The sequence below is a fragment of the Phaseolus vulgaris genome, chromosome 10 (genome assembly GCF_000499845.2).
Source record: "Phaseolus vulgaris cultivar G19833 chromosome 10, P. vulgaris v2.0, whole genome shotgun sequence".
Lineage (NCBI taxonomy): Eukaryota > Viridiplantae > Streptophyta > Magnoliopsida > Fabales > Fabaceae > Phaseolus > Phaseolus vulgaris.
Window position 1 is genome coordinate 29314885 of NC_023750.2, and position 20401 is coordinate 29335285.

Below are 20401 nucleotides of genomic sequence, written 5' to 3' on the forward strand. Positions count from 1 at the left end.
AAATAAGATAGAAACCTGCATTAGGGGGTGCGTAAATAATAAAATGGTGTGGAAAGAAAGTCCAAAGGTAAAGTGGAAAGCCCATTAAAGAAATCCTATAAATAGGAGGTTAACGTAAGAAAAAAGGTAAGAGTGATTTTTATCTGAAAAATGTTAAACTATTTCTGACTTTGGCATCGGAGCGACTTGCAGGTACACCCCCCCAATCTCTGTGAAGGAGAAGCCGAGAGTACCCGTCGAAAGGAGAAACCGAGAGTACCCACCGAGAGAAGAAGCCGAGAGCAGCCAGCGTGAGGAGAAGCCGAGAACAGCCAGCGTGAGGAGAAGTCGAGAGCATCTACCTTAAGGAAAAGCCCAAAGTATCCAGCCCAAGAGGAAACCGAGAGAGTCCAGCCCAAGATCGAAAGATTTATATAAGAGATAATCTTGTCAACCTGATTCTAGTGTTCTTGGTCCCTGTTGTAAGAACATTTTGGCGCCCACCGTGGGACCAAGAAATAGTTGAAAAAGGTAGAAGACAAGATGAATCAAAGAGAAGAACAAGGAGGAGAGCAGGCAGATAATGTTAGCATGCCAATGACAATGTTGATACAGCTACAGAAAGAGTTTGAGATGTTAAAAAAGAGTAATGAAGAAGAGCTAAGTGTGCTAAGAGCCGAAAAGGCACGCATGAGGAGAAAGTTACAAGAAGAGACAGTTTTAAACTCATCCTTTGAAACCGTTCAGCTGAGAGCACAAGTGAATGAGAGGATTCATCATAATGAGAGTTCCCAAACAAAAAGAAGATTGCTAGAAGATTCTGAAGTTTTCGCAGGGGCATCTTCAAGAAAACATCCCTTCTATGACGTTATAGTTGATACTCCACTACCTGATAATTGGAAAAATCTGACTATTGACAAATATGACGGAAGCACAGACCCTGACGAACATATCGCAATATACACCACACAAATTAGTTTATATACATGGAACAATGCTGTTATGATGCAGGGTGTTCCCTACGACGTTGAGAGGTGCAACATTGAGTTGGTTCACACGTCTCCCACCCTTAAGTGTAGACTATTTTGATACATTGGTGGAAAAGTTTGGTGCTCAGTTTGCAACCAGTCGTCCTCATCATCTAACCTCGATTGCCTTGGTAAACATAAGACAAGAGAAAGGAGAGTCGTTGAGGATGTTCATGGAACGCTTTGGAAGAGTTGCCCTGGGAATTCGAAATCTCAGCCCAGAGGTTACCATGCATCATATGATAACAGCGTTGAAACCAAGACCATTTGCTGACAGTCTTTGCAAGAAACCTGCGACCAATTTGGATGAGTTAAGACAGCGAGCATCGAAATTCATGCAAATGGAAGAACTGAGAGAGTTTCGAAATCAGGTAAGGATTGATGGATGTGAAAAGAAGGTGATAGAAAGAGAGAGTGGACCTATGGCTAGAAGAGCTAGAGAAGAATTTAGAAGCCGAAAGTTCCAGCAATACACACCCTTGAATACAAACAGAACAAGAGTCCTACAAGAAGCCATGGCGGCAGAGATAATACCACCACCTAGAAAAGCGAGAACACCGGAAATGGCATACCACACTAAACACTGTGAATATCATAAAAATCATGGTCATCATACAGAGAAATGTATTGGGTTGAAAGATAGGATAGAGGAATTAATTCAAGCAGGGCAGTTGAAACGTTTTGTTCGAGGAGGAAATACAAGACTGAGGTTAAGTCCGGAGAGAGGATTGAGAGGGAGTGAGATAGGAGAGAGAAGGGTGGAGAGATTTGAAAGAAGAGAAAATAAAAGAGTAGAAAAGAGAGATGATAGAAGAGGTGGGAGGCTGAAAGGAAGAAATGATAGAACTTATCAAAATACGCAGTCAGTAAGGCGAAGTAGGGAGCGAAGTTTGGGGAGGCCTGTCAGGGGGTTTATAAACACAATTTCAGGTGGTTTCTCTGGAAAGGAATCCTCATCAGCAAGGAAACAACATTGGAGAAGTATCAGAACCATTAATCATATTTTCAAAAGAAGAACTTTGCCACCAATGCTTTTTACAGATGAAGATTTTCAAGAAATTGATCCTGATCACGACGACCCTATGGTGATAACAGTAGAAATAGCCGAATATGCCGTCATGAAAACCTTGGTTGATCAGGGGAGTTCAGTTGATATTTTATTTTGGGATACTTTCAAAAGGTTGCATCTAAGAGAAGAAGATATTGTACCTTTCCGAGAACAAATCATTGGTTTCTCGGGGGAGAGAGTTAGCACAAAATGATATGTTGATTTGATGACCACATTTGGAAGAGGCAGTAAAACTAAAAAGATTAAAATCAGATACTTGGTGGTGGATGCTTCTACATCATATAATGTGTTGTTGGGGGGGGGATCTTCTTTGAACAAGTTGGGGGCAATAGTTTCAACACCACACTTAGCCATGAAATTTCCAACAGAGAAGGGGGAGATAGCAACGGTCTATGTCAATCAAACAGATGCTCGAGAGTGTTATGCAGCAGGTTTGAAGATGAATTTGAAAGCAAACAAAGATACTGAAAGAATGGTGGCAATGGCAGATTTGGACCCAAGATTAAATGACGAAAGGTTAGAACCGAAAGAAGAGACCACAACTGTGGTATTGGGCCGGGACGAGAAGCAATGCACTTATGTAAGTGGAAGTTTGCCCGAAGAATTATTGAACAAACTCATCACAGTGTTACGTAACAATAAAGACTTATTTGCTTGGAAACCATCTGATATACCTGGAATTGATTCGAAGGTAATTTGTCACAAATTGTCTGTGTGTCGAGAAGCGAGACCGGTATCTCAAAAACGAAGAAAGTTGGGTGAAGAAAGGTGAAAGGCAGCAATTGAAGAAACTGAGAAGTTGATGCAAGCTGGTTTCATTAAAGAAGCCCAGTACACGACATGGTTATCCAATGTGGTACTTGTCAAGAAACCGAATGGAAAATGGAGAATGTGTACAGACTATACAGACCTGAATAAAGCTTGCTCGAAAGATACATATCCATTACCCAACATAGACCGATTGGTGGATGGGGCGTCTGGACAAGAGATGATGAGCTTTTTCGATGCTTATTCAGGGTATAACCAAATACAAATGTATGAACCGGATGTTCCAAAAACAGCTTTCACCATAGATACTGCAAATTATTGTTATAAAGTCATGGCTTTCGGTTTGAAGAATGCTGGAGCAACATATCAAAGATTGATGGACAAGGTGTTCAAAGATCAAATTGGAAAGAACATGGAAGTGTATGTTGATGATATGGTTGTGAAATCAGGAGAGGTAGAAAAACATTTGGGAGACCTTGAGGAAGTGTTTGCACGCATAAGAAAGTACAATATACGTCTCAATCCAGAAAAGTGCGTTTTCGGCGTCAAAGGTGGAAATTTTTTGGGCTTTATGCTAACCAACAGGGGAATTGAGGCAAATCCTGATAAATGCGAAGCAATAATGAAGATGGGAAGTCTAAAAAACTTGAAGGAAGTGCAAAGACTAGTGGGAAAGCTAAACTCATTGTCAAGATTTTTACCAATATTGGCTGAAAAAACTAAACCGATAGTAAACTTGTTAAAAAAATCCGAAACCTTTGAGTGGAGTGAAAAGTGTGAGCAAGCCTTTTCTCAAATCAAAAGTATGGTAGCTGAACCACCAATCTTAGTTAAACCTGTGTCAACCCAACCCGTCATAGTATACTTAGCAACTTCAAATGAAGCCATAGGAGCAACATTAATCCAAGAGAACCCGGAGCAAAAACCAGTATATTTTGTAAGTAGATCCCTCAAAAATGCCGAAACCAGATACCCCAAGGTTGAAAAAGTTGCCTTAACTCTGGTGTACGCCGCAAGACGTCTTCGGCCATATTTTCAGAATCATCAAATAATTGTGAGGACAGATTATCCAATATCTAAAATTTTGAGAAAACCAGAACTTGCAGGTACAATGGTGACATGGTCAATGGACCTTTCAGAATATGGAATCAAATATGAACCAAGAGGACCAATCAAAGCCCAATCCCTTGCGGATTTCATCATCCAGATGCCGACAACAACACAACAGGAACAATGGACATTATATGTAGATGGCGCGTCAAGCAAAAAAGGGAACGGAGCAGGGATAGTACTTGAAGGACCAGACAACTTCCAAATAGAGATGGCATTGAGATTCGAGTTCAGAACATCCAACAACCAAGCCGAATACGAAGCTCTTGTTGCAGGATTATTATTGGCCAGAGACATGGGAGTCGAAAATGTCATTTGCAAAAGTGACTCTCAACTCTTAGTGGGACAGGTACGAGGAGATTATTAGGTAAAAAATCCATTATTGATGCAATATTATCATAAGGTATTAAATATTATGCAATGTTTCAATAAGGCCGAAATAAAATATATTCCGAGAGAATTGAATATGAAAGCAGATTCATTATCCAAATTAGCAAGTCAACAACGACAACTACAACATAACTCAGTCATACAACAAACCCTCAGTCATCCGACAATTGGTTTAGAGGAATGCTTCAATATTGCAACATCAAAGGATGAATGGATAAAAACATATATAGAAGTGATAAAGAACCAAGAGCAAGGTGTTGAACCGGATACAAAAATGACAAAAAAAGTAGCTAGTTTTGTCTTAATTGGAGATGAACTCTACAAAAGAGGACATTCAATGCCTTTGTTAAAATGTCTCTCAAAAGAGCAAGCTCAGTATGTAGTGAAAGAACTTCATGAAGGAATTTGTGGATTACACTGTGGAGCTCGGACAATGGCAACAAAAGTTTGCAGAGCCGGATATTACTGGCCAACACTCCGAAAAGATTGCGAAATCTATGTTAAAACATGCAAGAAATGTCAAAAGTTTGGAAGTTTAAATCATATACCAGCACAAGAGTTGCAAGGAATTGTTTCTCCATGGTCATTTGCAAAGTGGGGAATTGATATACTTGGTCCATTTCCACTTGGACGAGGACAAACTAAGTTCGTGATAGTAGCCATAGACTACTTCACAAAATGGATAGAAGCAGAAGCATTGACTAAGATAACAACTTAGCAAGTTCAAACGTTTGTACGGAAAAATATAATATGTCGATTTGGAATCCCACACACCATTATAACTGACAATGGCTGACAATTCATTGACAAAAAACTTATGGAATTTTATGCAGATTTGGGAATCAAGTCAACAAGGACTTCAGTTGAACATCCACAAACGAATGGACAGGCGGAAGCTGCAAACAAAGTTATCCTTGGACAGTTAAAGAAGAGGTTAGGAAGCGCCAAAGGTTTGTGGGCAGAGAAGTTGCCAGAGATATTATGGGAATATAGGTGCACACCACAAACTTCAACTGGTGAAACACCATTCAACCTCACGTACGGAACCGATGCAATGCTACCTGTAGAAGTAAATGAACCAACACTACGAAGGCAAATAGAAGACTGGAATATTAACAATGAATGTTTGAGGACCGATCTTGATCTTATTGAAGAACTTAGAGAGCGAGCAAAAATAAAAGAGGCAGCAGTAAAGAGAAGAGCGATGAAGAGGTTCAATGCGAAAGTAAAATTAAGAGACTTTAAAGAGGGGGATTTGGTATGGAGAATGCGAACTGATGCACGAAAAGATCCGCGACATGGAAAGCTAGCATCTAACTAGGAAGGTCCGTTCAGGGTACTAGAAAATCTGCAAAATGGAGCTTATAGATTAGAAACTTTGGAAGAAAAAGTAATACCAAAAACATGGAATGCAAGTCATTTAAAGTTTTATTTTAGTTAAAGTAGAAGATATAAAAAGAAGACTTTGTGTACATACTTATCAATCAATGAAGAAGAAGTATTATCAAGTAACAATTTATCTCGTTCACTTTCATTTATTCGGTCTTGGATGATTTCACTCCAGGTGAAAACCCACCCGAAAAAGCATCTACTTATAATACCTTTGGTCTTGGATGATTTCACTCCAGGTGATAATCCACCCGAAAAAGCATCTACTTATAATACCTTCGGTCTTGGATGATTTCACTCCAGGTGAAAACCCACCCGAAAAAACATTTACTTATAATACCTTCGGTCTTGGATGATTTCATTCCAGGTGAAAACCCACCCGAAGAACACATACTTATATTACTTTCGGTCTTGGATGCTTTCACTTCAAGTGAAATTCCTCCCGAAAGAATATCTCGCGACCAAAAATAATTGTCCAATAGTGATGCCGAAAAAACAAATAGCAAATGATTGCTACATCGAATAAATTAGACTAAGACATACTTTACAATATAATAAGCCGAATATTAAAGCCGAAAACGTGAGATAAAAATATCTTCGACTGAAAGAATAAATCAAAATCTAAATCACGGAAGTTGTTTTATTTTGGTTAAACTCAAAATCAATACTAAAACCGAGAGGTGACATTTGCATTAGGTTGTCTAAACTACATCTTCCATCCATATTTATCGCTGTTAAAATTATCAACTAATAAACCATTAGGTTACATTAAAATATTCTATATAACTTGATATTATATATTCACAATTCGAAAGTTACAAAGGTAGTCTCAATGTTTTAAAGTTATAAAAACCGGAAGGTACTCAGTGCTTTAAAGTTAAAAAAACCGAAAGGTAGTCTTATTTTAAGGTTATTGAAATTGAGAAGTATAAGTTAAGCACTCATAAACCAAAATATGGCATTTAAAACATTTTCAATTAAATGACCGAAAGATTAAGCATTCAGAGTTTAAAACCGAAAGGTTTATCGTGACATTTAATTGTAACCGAAAAACAAAATTAATCATGCAACCGAAAGGTCACGACCGCGAATTCAATGATAGTCGGCAAATGAAAAACAAAAAGTAATATCCAATAAATAACAAACAAGATAACACAACTTAAAAAGAAACCGAGAAGGATTACATTCCAAAAAAAGGGATTACATTAAGAATGTAAATATCCATACATGTATCAGCATTCCAAAACAAATTCATTCTCGTTTAGCTATAAACAAAAATAAGAGCATATATCAATCTAGCTCTCAGCATCAACATCATCAGCCTCATCCTCAGGAATTTCATTAACAGGTACTAAGTTACCATTATAGAAATCTTTCACGACATCAAAATTGCCTTCATCTATAGGAATCTTGTAGAAATACTTTGCCTGTGCCAAAGCCTTTGCAAAGCCCAGTTTATGCTGCGCCAAAATAAAGTTTTGAGCTTCAAAAACATCCACCTTTAACTGCTCAATTTCATCTTCCATACCTTTAATAGTGTTGGTATTACAATCCTTCACCGAAGATAACTCCGAAACTTTCTTTTCAAGAAGTTGATTATTATTACGAAGATCATTGATTTCTTCACCTATTTTCGAACTCGCAGCCTCCAAATCACAAACTTTTTTCTCAAGATTTTCTTTCTCTATCCCTTGTTGCTTGCTCTGCAAACTCATCTCTTCCAATTGCAAACTTAGTGCAACATTTTTCTCATTACTCTCGGCTAAATCATTCTTTAATTTTTCAAATTCAGCAAGAGTCACACAATTGCCATTCTTGGCTTTCAGCATTTTACCAATCAACAACGTCCTACTCGAAAGCTCGATGATAGAATCAGCTAAAGAAGCAGAATCCTCAGCTTTCAACAGGTTATATGACGACTCAGTAAATGAAGTTTGAACAAACTTGGCATACTTCATTGAAGCACCAAAAATGGATTCGGGAAGAGGCTCAGTTGAAACATCCTCACAATGACGATGACGTTGAGAAGAAGAATGTGATTTTTTGCTACTTCTACCACGTTTCTTGGACTTTTTCAAAGGACCAGCAACGTGGTCATCCTTCCCAGTTTCAGGGGCTTCAGTACGAGAAAAAGGTTCTGCAGTTTCCACCTCCAATACCGGATTGACCACATTTTTACGCCGCGGAGTAACATCGCTAGTTCTGTTAAGAAGTTTTGTAAAATATGAACGACCTTTTGGATCGATGGCCGCCATTAATGCTGAAAATCAATGAAAAATTTAGCAAAGTTAAAAATCTCATGCTATAAAATAAGAAAAAAGCGAAACAATCACATATCGATGAAATCCTCTTGCGGACTCTTCGAAGTATACAACTGTAGTAAAGCGCGGGTGGGAATCCGATACGAGAAATGACCAAAAACTTCAATAACAGACGATCAGCAGCATTCATCGAGTGGCAAGACCACGAATTGAACTTTAATGGATCTTGCGTCCAATACAGGGGAAATTTTGGAGTGTCCCCATCAAAAAAATACTCTCGTCCTTCGGGCTCTATTAGGATCTTGAAAAAATTTCCTTTAAAATCCTTATATGACGACGTAAAGGGCTTAAGAAAGCAAATATCAGACTTACTAATCAAAGACAACCAACTTGGTCGTTTACCTGGCCGAGAGCTATAATAATACAAAAAAGCTTTAGGGCTGGGAGAGAGTGACAACAATTTACACAAAATGCTAAAAGCTTGCATTGATGCCCAACCATTAGGATGAAGCTGGGTGGGAGCAATATTAAGAATGTTAAGAACGCCCATTTGAAAATCGTTTAAGGGCAATCGAATATGGAGGTCCTTAAAAAAGCAAGCATAAAAATAAAAAAATTTGTTGCTATCGCCTTCTCGACCATGACAGACATTATCAACATCACCCACACGCTGAAAGGAAATTATATCATTCTCAAAATCAGAATAATAAATCTGAGAATTAGAAACAAAATCACGAAGCTCATTAGCAGAGCGATACCGAGAGAAGAAGTCTCGGACCTTAGGATTAACCCAGTTGTAACCTGGCCGAAGTGTCTTCCTTGGAGAAATCATTCTAACTCTTTCGGCAGCAGTTGCGGTAACGACATCATTTGAGTCTTTCATACAAGAAAGGGTAGCAGATGAAGACTTCGATTCAAGATCTTGTTCTCCTCGTACCACCCGCGCTTGAAAATTCACTCAGATCATTTGAACTAGAAGAAGATTTCGGATTAGACATTATTACCTTTGAAGGAAGAAGACTTCAAACGTCCTAGCTCTCCGCAAACAATACAAACCGTAGAAAATGATTACAGCTTTGAATACATTGCCTATTTATAAGCAAAACAAACCCTAGATACTGAAAAGTCACAACCCTTCCAAGCCGTTCAAAAAATCAGTCATCTAAGGGTTCAAGGAGTCTTAATGTCAAATCATTCAGTCTGAGAAAACAAAACACAGTAAACGAGGCATTTAAAACATATCAAATCATATCTCAAAACAATAATTTTAGACATAAATTTTTTTATTTTATTTCTTAAAAACTTTAAATTAAAATTCTTTATGCCTAGGGGGCCAGTGTACTGGTAGGCTAAAACCGAGAGGTTAAGCCGAGAGCTAAATACTAAACATAACCGAGAGGTTATACACAAGTGTTGTGCTGATAAGCTTTAGCCGAAAGCTAGATACTACACATAACCGAGAGGTTATACAATAAAAGAATAAAACAAAATATAAATATTATTATAATAAGGCCCAAATAAGATAGAAACCTGCATTAGGGGATGCGTAAATAATAAAATGGTGTGGAAAGAAAGTCCAAAGGTAAAGTGGAAAGCCCATTAAAGAAATCCTATAAATAGAAGGTTAACGTAAGAAAAAAGGGAAGAGTGATTTTTATCCGAAAAACGTTAAACTATTTCTGACTTTGGCATCGGAGCGACTTACAGGTACACCCCCCATCTATGTGAAGGAGAAGCCGAGAGTACCCCCCGAGAGAAGAAGCCGAGAGCAGCCAGCGTGAGGAGAAGTCGAGAACAGCCAACGTGAGGAGAAGTCGAGAGCATCTACCTTAAGGAAAAACCCAAAGTATCCAGCCCAAGAGGAAACCGAGAGAGTCCAGCCCAAGATCGGAAGATTTAAATAAGAGATAATCTTGTCAACCTGATTCTAGTGTTCTTGGTCCCTGTTGTAAGAACAATAAGGTTAAATTAAATTTCTCTGAATATTATGAGACAACTTAATCAACAAATAATAAACAATGATAGAAGATATCCATTTATCAAGATAGTGGCCAAAACGTTGGCTTAATTTGATTAATTTTTTTTAGATAATGTTATCAATATTCATGCAGTTCTTTGTCTAAAGCTTTTTTGAGTACCTTCTTGATGGAAACCATCCAGCCACATACATCAACATAATGATGATGAAGAAGAAGCATTGGATTTAAGGACAAATCCTTTTCAAGAGGGAGGGGATGATGGAAAAGGCCCAAGCCCATGATAGAAAAAGCCAAAGCCCAAGCCCAAATACAAGTTCAAGCTTCAACTCAAGCCCAAAAAATAGAAGATATGGGCAAACTAAGCATCATTGGATGTCTTTCTTTTGTAATTACTTTTGAGTATTTTTTAGTAGAACATAAAGGGAGGTGTAGATATAAATATAAGAGGTGCAAATGTATAAAGCTAAGTCACACCTTCCATGTGACACAAAGAAGGTGTAGGTATAGATTTAGGAGGTGCCAAAAATAGAAACCAAGTCACACTTCCCTTGTGACTAGGAATTGGCTCCAAATTCAAATGCTTCTCCTTTGAATTTCCCTCCACTTTCTTTTGAATTTCCAGCCTTCTAAACACTATAAATAAGAGGGCTTGGCTCATGTATTTGCAAGATTAATTGAATAGTGAAATGCTGCCAAAATTGTGCCATTCTCACTCCTTGCCTAAACTCTCTTAGGAATAGGCTTTTAATCTTCAAACCTTTCACCACCTTCAAAGGGGTTGGCCGAACCTCCCTATTTCCACACTCTTCTTGCACCTTCAAGGTCACCACACCTCTTAGGAGGACCTTGTTCATCTCTTCCATTAAGCTTCCGCACCATCTTCCACAAACATCCAAGAAGAGCTCATAGGAAATCCATCATTTGGTATCATGAGCTATGGTTCTTCAAAGATGAGTAACTCTTTGTCATTTTCTTTTTGAGTTCTTCTTAAATCTGTGTTGTTCTTCATCTTCCATATTTGTCTTGCTGTTTTTTTAATTTTTGTTTTGAATTGGTGTGCTGTTTGGAATTTCCAATCGGTGCATCTTGTTCAATTGTTCTTGAGCAATCTTTGTGCAATTTTTGGTAGGATTCCATATAGTTTGTGTTGCTGTTTTTATTTTAGGTATTTGAGTCCTTATTGCAATTTTATTTGGTTCATTTTGTGTTCATTTGAGTCTTTTAATTTCTGAATCTATATGTGTTTTGTCTAGTCATGTTCTTCCAAAATGTCATCAAATCATAGTAGTACTTTGTTTGACTTATTTGTTTCTTGTTTTTGGTATAAATGCTTGATCTAAATCTGCTGTGTTTTTTATCCTTTGGTGCTTTTTATTTTTATCTTGAGTTCATATTTGTGTTTAGATATACACAAATTCCATTTCACCAATTCTATTGTGTTTTTCTTTTGGTATATCTTGTTGTTTTTTTCCAGATTTACAGAATCCCCTGTTTTGCATAACTCTGTGCTGGCTGTTTTGCTTAAGAAAATTATTTTCCCACATAAGAAAATTCTGATCCTCTGGATTTTGCAAGATTGAGGTGTTAGGGAAAATAAAAAAAAAGAACCAGTTCAAAAAAATCAATAGAAAAAAAATGATAAATATTATAAAAACAGTGTGCAATCCTGACGCTACAACTGGCGTAACTGAACACTGATTTTAGAAAATTTATTAAAAAAAATGGTGCATGCGTTTGGAGTGAAACCAATGTCAGAATTTTGTTAAGATCTTGATCTGTTTGCATATAAATTTTCAGAAGCAAATTTTAAAAGGCCAGCTCAGCATAAATCAGTGAAAATCACGCTCTCTGGACCACAACAATTATTTCAGTGGTGCTGTTTTTGATTTTGAAATCAAATCTAGTGCTATTCTATAGGTTCCATTTTGTGTGCCATCTTTTCTTTAAGTACCTTTTATTTGCTTGTCTATTTTCTTTGGAACTCTTTCTAGTTGTCACATTTAATTCCTTTTGTGTGGTACTGTTTTTCAAATTAATTTGTTTCTGGCTTTAATTCTTTGACCTCTAAGCTTGGTGGTGGAATTAATTATCAATTGATGCTTGATTGAGTGGGATTTGACTTGAGGGGAGTCTAGTTTGCTTAATAGGTGTTGGATTGAAGAATTAATTACCTAATTCCAAGAGGACAAAGGCAAGGGGCAGAAACAAACACCTTCTAAATACACCACATACATTGGGAGGCCCAACAAAGAAGAGACAACAAAAGAAGTGCAAATAGAAAAATCAACAAAAGGGAGTTCATCTAATTTCTTTCTACTTAACTGTTGTTAATTACTTGTTTAATTACGCAATTAGACGGTGAGTGTGTCTTCAAGGGCTCCAAGTGTCCAAGAAGCCTCACCTAGGGCCGACTAGTTTAGAACTATCTAGCTTAGCTTTTGTTAATTGTTTTAATTGCATCTTTTTGCCTTAATTAGCTACGCTTATCAAACTGTTTTGTCTTGTTTAAGCTTTGTTAATTTTGCTTGGTTGATTAGATAGTTTGCATTGTTTTCTTGCATTAAAAAATTGATTTCTCCAACTTAATTGTGTTTTAAGTGGTTTACCAAGAGAAAGATTTGTGTGAAGATCTTGAGGGATAGTTTTTGGCTAAGGCAAGACTTGGTATTTAAGTAGTCCATTGTGACTCACCTCTCTTACCTGGAAAACTACCTTCTTTAACTTCCCTCATTTTTCTCAAAGTAAAACATTTCTAGACACAAAGTTCTAGTCATGTCTTCTCATTCTTCAATGTCTATGGAAAGTGATATGAAATCCATCAAATCCCTTTTGAAACAACTTTCCAAAGATATTCAATCAATTTCATCTAAACAATTGGAGAATGAGGCCAAAACTAATAAGTTGACTAAAGCAAAGGATGAGAAGTCTAAAATTTCAAAAAAATTACATTCTCATGCATATAGCTCTCAAGTTTATGATTCTTTTGGGGAAGAAAGTTTTGGAATAAATGAACCACCCCCTAGGAGAGCTAGAAAAGAGAGACAAGAAGACCTAAAGGAGGTTAAGGTAGAGCTACCTCATTTTTATGGAAAAGAAGATGTAGAAACATATTTATATTGGGAGATGAGGGTAGAGCAATTGTTTGCTTACAACCATGTGAGTGAAGAAAAGAAAGTACCCTTAGCTACCTTAAGTTTTCAATGTGATGCTATGTATTGGTGGAATGCCCTAAAAAGAGAGAGACATCTCCACAAGGACCCTCCCATTACATCTTGGAATGACCTTAGGGGAGCCTTGAGATGTCGCCATATTCCCTCACATTACAATAGGAAGTTGATGGACAGGCTCCAAAGACTTCATCAAAAAGATATGAGTGTAGAAGAATATTGGCAAAAGATGATATCATATATTGAGAGGGCAAGGATTAACGAGGACAACCATACCACCATAGCTAGGTTTCTAAGTGGTCTCAAACTTGAGATAAGAAACAAAGTTGAACTTTTACCTTATAGAGATTTAAATGACTTGATTCAACTTAGCATTAAAGTTGAAAAACAAATTTTGAGAAAACAATCAAGTAAAAAACAAAGTTCATACTATGTATCTTATGACAAGGATGAGTTCCATAGAGGGGAAGAACATTGATGACTTTTTACGGCAAGTGCACCGCGTTTGTCAAAAGTAATAATTGTCCCTAAGGACGGATATCGATCCCACAAGGAACAGTGAATTATCGAGTACAATAATCCCTAAATATAAAAGCAGAACAATTAAAAGAGTTTTGAATTAATTGTGTTGGCACTGATCAATAAGAAAACAGACAAAGAATTAGTTGTTTCAATTGGAAAAATAAGGATTAGTTTCATCTCTCTCATTCTCAAGTATTTTGATTAGCATGTCAATATTAAGTTCTTTGATTGAAATTGATGCCCGTATAAAAATCATTTATATCGATTCCTCGCATATAAAATCCTTAAGAATGTCCCCTAACTATCGATCCCTTGCATAATTATAAGAACAACTTAGAACGAAGCTCAAACGTTTAATAGCAATTAACATTTCAAGTCTATTCCTAGCACTCAAATATGTTAAGTATTGTTGTTTAGGTCTGAACCCTAAAAATACCTCCCGGTCAGATTTAAGATTCTCAATTTGTCATGGAAAATTAAAAGTAAAACAACAATACCAATAATCAATCAAGAACTGAATATTAATATATAAGATATCACCTCAATACATAAGAGTTTGAGCAGATTACTCCCAATCCCAAAGGGTAGAATTAGCCACGCATACTTCTAGCACCTTCCATTCTCCCAATTGGGTTACAATTCACTCTATGGTGTTTTCCTCTCAATCTGGCACACTAAGGTTGAGCCTCTAGCCCTCTATTTATCCTAGTTTTCTAGGGTTAGGTTGTTTGTTGTGTCACGCTAATGGGCTAAATGATAAAACATAAAAAAGACCCAATCTTTCTTTGCATCTTTTTCCATTCTGGGACCTTCTATCTTTATATTTTTAGGTCAAATCATTCATTTTTAATCCAAATCTCCAATCTTCCTTAGAAATCTGCAATTAACATCAAAATTGGGAATAAAATACTCTTATTCAAATAAAGATCATAAAAATGTAAAAAGGTATAAATTCATAAATTAGGGATTATTTTATATGTAAATTAACAATAAATCCTCATAACTGCCTATATTTTGATATGAATTATTACTGAAATTAGACACTTATCACTCTCCCCAACTTAGAATCTTGCTTGTCCTCAAGCAAAGTAAATGAATATATTTGAATTTAAATATCAAACAGCTTAATTCACTAAACAACAAATCAAATTAGAAACTTATGATGCTTCCAAATTCAAATATAGAAAATTATAGACACAATCAATTTCCAGGATCAAATCAAAACAAATAAATGACAATTCATCAAGGAATATCTTCTCATATGCTCACGGGTAAGTGTTTCTCTCTATTTTCACTGAATCATAATAAATCACAATTGCTTTTCATTTCATCTTCAAATCACAAACATATTAGAAACATGAATCTTGAGGTCTTTTACAGGGTTGTAATGAGGCTGGGCTTCCAAAAAATATTGATTTTTCTTAGATAACAAAATGCACATTTAAAAGAAGAAGAACATACCTACAATTCAATTATAGAGAACATATATGTTATCTAATTACCACTTTCTTTCGATGTCACCTTTTTCCTTATTTTCTTTCTTTTCATGATTTTCATGAAATTTTTTTCTATCTTTCTTTTTTTTTATTTCTTTTTCTTCTTCTGTTTCTCTTTCTTTTTTGTTTTGTTTTCAATAATAGGAAAAGATTCTTCCTATTTTCAACTTTTTGAACTTTCAAAATCAGAACCAACCATTCCCTTTTCTATATGTATTGCATCTATGTTCTCCTTCCTTAGACATGCTAAAGGGTAGAAAATTATATCAATAAAGGTTAAGGTGCAATATTAACAAAAAATTTCTTGTCCCAAAGGGGATATAAAAGAAATGGAATTCTAATATAAAGGTTGGCTTTTTGGCCCTGGCTCCTAATTAACACAAACAAATGCCTCAATCATCTTCATGATCTTTGATGATGCAACAAAAATAAAAATTAAGCAACCACAACTGTCAATTCATCAGTAAAACCCTCAAAATTGTTTAAGGTTCACACACTCACTTGGTTTAAATAGTCTCATTCCTTTTTGTCTTGTCATTATCTGTCCTAATCAATCATCCTGTTAAATTTTCATGTATCATAATTTTAACTACATTTGAATAGGGATTCAATCATATTTTCTTTTCTAACCTGTGTTTAATTCATCTCACTGTTTAACACAAATTCTTTTTTCCACAATTCAAAATTAATATTCTAGTTCTTTTTTATTTGAGAAAAATAAACTAGAAAGCAAACAAATTAAAACTGGAAATTTATTCAAGAAAGATAATTCAAAACCTAAAACTAACAAACCAACAAAAACAACAAATTTATTCAAAATACAAAATAAGCAATTAAAACAAACTAAAAAAATAAGCAAATAAACAAAAAACAAAATAACCGATAAATAAAATAAAATAAATAAAAATTAAACAGAAAATAAAATTTAAATAATTGAAAAGAAAAGAGAATTAGAGAGATAGAACCATATTTTTACTCAATCCTCTCTTCTTAAGAAGTCATCCAACTTTTTGTTAAAATCTTTATCTATAGTCTTGCTTCATTTGCTGGATCTGTCCCCTTGACTAATAGAACCTGTCCTCAGGTCAAAATACATAACCTGCAAAATGATTAGGAGGCATACAAGATTAGATGACATTAAACAAAGGTAACAACATAAAACTAAAATGTGGACTGGGTTGCCTCCCAGTAAGCGCTCGTTTAATGTCATCTAGCTTGACGCCTGTTTATTTAAAGGTGGAATATCTATGTGATCCATCCTTCTGTACACATTCTTCCCCTGCATTAAAATTTTTAAGACCATTAAAAAGATTTAAAGTTACCTCCTCATCTTGAGTTCTAACTTGAAGTTCTCCTTTGTCGACATCAACTATGATTCTAGCAGTCTTCATAAAGGGTCTTCCAAGTATCAAGGGAACCTCCTCATCTTCTTTCATGTCCATCACAACAAAATCCAAAGGGAATGTGAATTTATCCACCTTGACGAGAACATCTTCAACCACACCATATGGATACTTGGTTACTTGATCAGCTAACTTTAAAGTCATCTTGGTGGGTTTTGTTGAACCAAGTGGTGTTCAATGTTTTGATGAATCCAATCCTTTGAAGGATGATGAAGCCTCTGCTTTGCTTGATGCTGCTGTGCTGGTTTTAGCTTTGTTTTGGGGTAGTTCAATGTTGTAATCAACACTTAGATTAAATCTCAAAGCAATTAGCATCTCAATTTTATCAAAGCAAAATGATTTTCAAACTAAGTTGAAACAACCGATTGTTTACACTTAGGTTTTTTGAGAAAGTTTGAAAACTGTTTTTGAATGGTATTTTTGTTAAGTAACAAAACAACCGATTGATTCGAGGAAACAATCGATTGTTTGTTTTAAAACCATAACAGAAAAAAAAAACTGTTTTCTTTGACTGAGCTTTAAATGCTTTAACTGAATACGCTCCAGTCATTAAATGCTTTGACCAATCAATTTTAAATGCAATTAAGAGTTTGTTAAGATTTGATAACAAACTATATTCTTAGATATATTCTGAAAAACAGTTTTGATATATTAAGAATCTTGAAACAAAGTTTTTTGATCTAAGAGTTTTTCAAAGAGTTCTGAGATTGCTAAAGAGTTGAGAGATTGATCAAGGTGCTGAATAGGAATTCTGCTTGTATTGATTTCAGATTTTCATCTGTAACAAGTGTAATCTTTGTAAACTGCTGAACAATTCGTTTGTGTGTGTTGTTGAGATTGGTTGTGTGTTCTTGAGGTGTTCAAGATCAGCAATCTTAGTGTTGGCCAAGGAGAGTGTGTTTCTTGAGGTGTTCAAGGTCATTCTCTTGGTTGTGGTGTAAGTGATCAAGGTGTGGTTGCTTAGTGGATATCGTCAGGGTTTCTGAGAAGACTGGATGTAGCTCTAGTTTTGAGTGAACCAGTATAAACAACTGTGTACAATCTCTCTATCCCTATCTCTTTAAATTCAGTTTGTTTGTTGTTTGCTGGTATAAACAACCGATTGTTTCGAAGAAACAACCGATTGTTTTTTCTGGTATTACAATTTTACTTGCTGTTTTGGCTAACTGAATTGCTGAATCAATTGGTTTCTGAAATAAGTTCATTCTAGCTTTGAAAAGTTTGCGAAAACCCCTTTAAACAATTCACCCCCCCTCTAGTTTAAAGCCATCTTTTCTAACAATTGGCATCAAGAGCTTGGTTCTTGTAAGTCATTCAAGTTGATCCTATAAATCTTTCAAAATGGCTGATAGACTACCGTTTGGGGAAGGTGCCTCAATAAACAGATCACCCTTGTTTTGTGGTTTGAATTACCAGTTTTGGAAAGTTAGAATGAAAATATTTATGGAATCTCTTGACAAAGGAATTTGGGATGCAATTGAAAATGGCCCTTTTATCCCAACGTTTGAAAACGGTGTTCTGTCATTGAGAAGCCATGGTCTCAATGCACTGAAGCAGAAAGTAGAAAGGCCAAATTCGATTGCATTGCCAAAAATTTTTTAACCTCTGCTTTAAATTCTGATGAGTTTTTGAAGGTCTCACAATGCAAATCATCAAAAGAAATGTGGGATGCTTTGGAAGTCACTCATGAAGGAACAAATGAGGTGAAAAGAGCTAGAAAGCATGCTCTCATCCAAGAGTATGAGATGTTTAGAATGCTGAAAGGTGAAACCATAGCTGAAGTGCAGAAAAGGTTTACACACATCATCAATCACCTTATGAGCCTTGACAAGACGTTTGATAAAGAGGAGCTGAACATCAAGATCTTAAAATGTCTTGATAGAGCATGGCAACCAAAGGTAACTGCTATTTCCGAATCTAAAGATCTAACATCATTAAGTGTTGCCTCTTTGTTTGGAAAGCTTAGGGAACATGAGCTAGAGATGAATAGACTCAATGTTCAAGAAAGTGAAGATAAGCACACAAGGAGCATAACCTTGAAAGCATCCAAACATAAAGGAAAGCAAGATTCAAGTGATGATAGTGATGAGGAAAATCTAAGTTTGCTATCAAGAAAATTCAGCAAATTCCTCAAGAGAAACCGCAACAAAGACAACAACAAGGATAAGTATGGAAACAAGAAACCCAATGAATTTAATTCAAATAACTATACTTGTTTTGGTTGTGGTGAGCAAGGTCACATAAAGGCTGATTGTCCCAACAAAAGCAAAGAGAAAAAGACAAGCTACAAGGAGAAGAAAGGCAAGACAAAAAGAGCCTACATTGCTTGGGATGAAAATGAAGTATCATCATCAAGCTCTTCATCAAGTGAAGATGAAAAAGCCAACATATGCTTAGTTGCTGAGGATGATGATGATGATGATTCTTGCAGTTCAAGTGAGGTTAGTTCATGTGCTTCCTTAAATGAACAAAACTATAGTGAATTGATTGAAGCTTTTCAAGAAACTCATGATGAAGCTAATAGATTGGTTCTTTCAAACAACCGATTGAAAGATCTTAACAATGGGCTTGAAAAGAAAGTTAAATCACTTGAAGAGGATCTGAGAAAAGCAAAAAGTGATTTTGAAAAATTAGAAAAAGATTTCAAAAATGCCTATTGCAAGTGTGATACTCTCTGATCCTGCCTATTGACCAAGACGCTGGAGCCTTGCCTCGTCAAATCTAGATCGACTTCTGCGCCATGTTAGCCTCCGTCCTTCACCGCGATCCACCTCAAGAACCTGCAAAAGACAGAACGGCGCCCAAGTCAGCGACTGAACCACCAATTACTAAGAGAAAACTCAAGAACTCTAAGGAACCGTGCAAAAATTCTCTCTCAGCGTACTCAAGACTCGCAAGCGTAAAGAAACAATCTAAACGTGCGTACCTCAGAAGTTCGTTAGAATCTCTTATATACTTGGGCACTTTCTCTCTCCAGACAGTTACGCATCTGGACACGTGGCTCGCATCTAGCTGTACACGTGTCACCATCTGGAGTATCCTTGACTTGGGCGCCACTTCTTACTCTTCAGGTTTTTTGGCTAAGTTACTTATGCATGACACAACTCAGTGCATAGTTGCCCTGGAGCGTGATCTCTTCTGAGTGGCGAGTTCGGGTGCCTTCGTACACACCTTCCCTGTGGTCTCGCCGACCGCCTTCATGATCTACTCTACCTGCTTCACCGTGTATGTTCAGGTAAGCTGTCTCCCGAGCTCATCCTCTGGCTAGCTAGGAAACGACTATCTGACTTCATTTTCGGCAATGTCCTTGTTTCGGCGATCTCTAATCACTTGGTCGCCTGGGTTCACATCTGGCGACTTCATCTTCAACCCGGTGACCGCCGGTTTAGGTATGCTGGAGATCGGAGCACGCCAACTTAATAACTGGCGACTACACGAGCCCCCCGACTTCCTTCCCTTCTGCCAGCCAGGTGTCCTGCTCAACACGCCTATATAATAGCTCGATGCCACGTCATCACTTCCAACTACCAGGGCGGTACACAAGCCCCCCAGTCTTAAGCGAAGACTTGTCTAGCGAAAAGACTAAAGGAGTCACGTCACTACCGATCTACGCGGCGCTGATGCAGAATTCCAAACGTTCGCACTTTCTGCTTTCCTGACGCTCCACCAAACACTTTCCCAATCGCCCGACACGTGGCTTCATCAACGGTCATCTTTAGCCGTCGTTTACGCTTCCAAAAATCATTTGAAAAACCCTTAAACCCATTTCATTTCTACTGTTCCATCATCTCTTTGCCTTCTCAAACGCTCTGAGTTTCTTCTGCAAAACCCACGACGCTC

The 20401-nt window shown here is 36.7% G+C and overlaps 2 protein-coding genes across 2 annotated transcripts; both read left to right on the forward strand.

Moving 5' to 3' along the window:
- The first annotated feature begins 1180 nt into the window (after positions 1 to 1180).
- Positions 1181 to 2269, forward strand: LOC137817862 (uncharacterized). The gene has a single exon (XM_068621088.1). The coding sequence runs from the start codon at positions 1181 to 1183 to the stop codon at positions 2267 to 2269; it is 1089 nt and encodes a 362-aa protein (XP_068477189.1).
- Positions 2270 to 5161: 2892 nt separating this feature from the next.
- Positions 5162 to 5665, forward strand: LOC137817863 (uncharacterized). The gene has a single exon (XM_068621089.1). The coding sequence runs from the start codon at positions 5162 to 5164 to the stop codon at positions 5663 to 5665; it is 504 nt and encodes a 167-aa protein (XP_068477190.1).
- The last annotated feature ends 14736 nt before the right edge of the window (positions 5666 to 20401 follow it).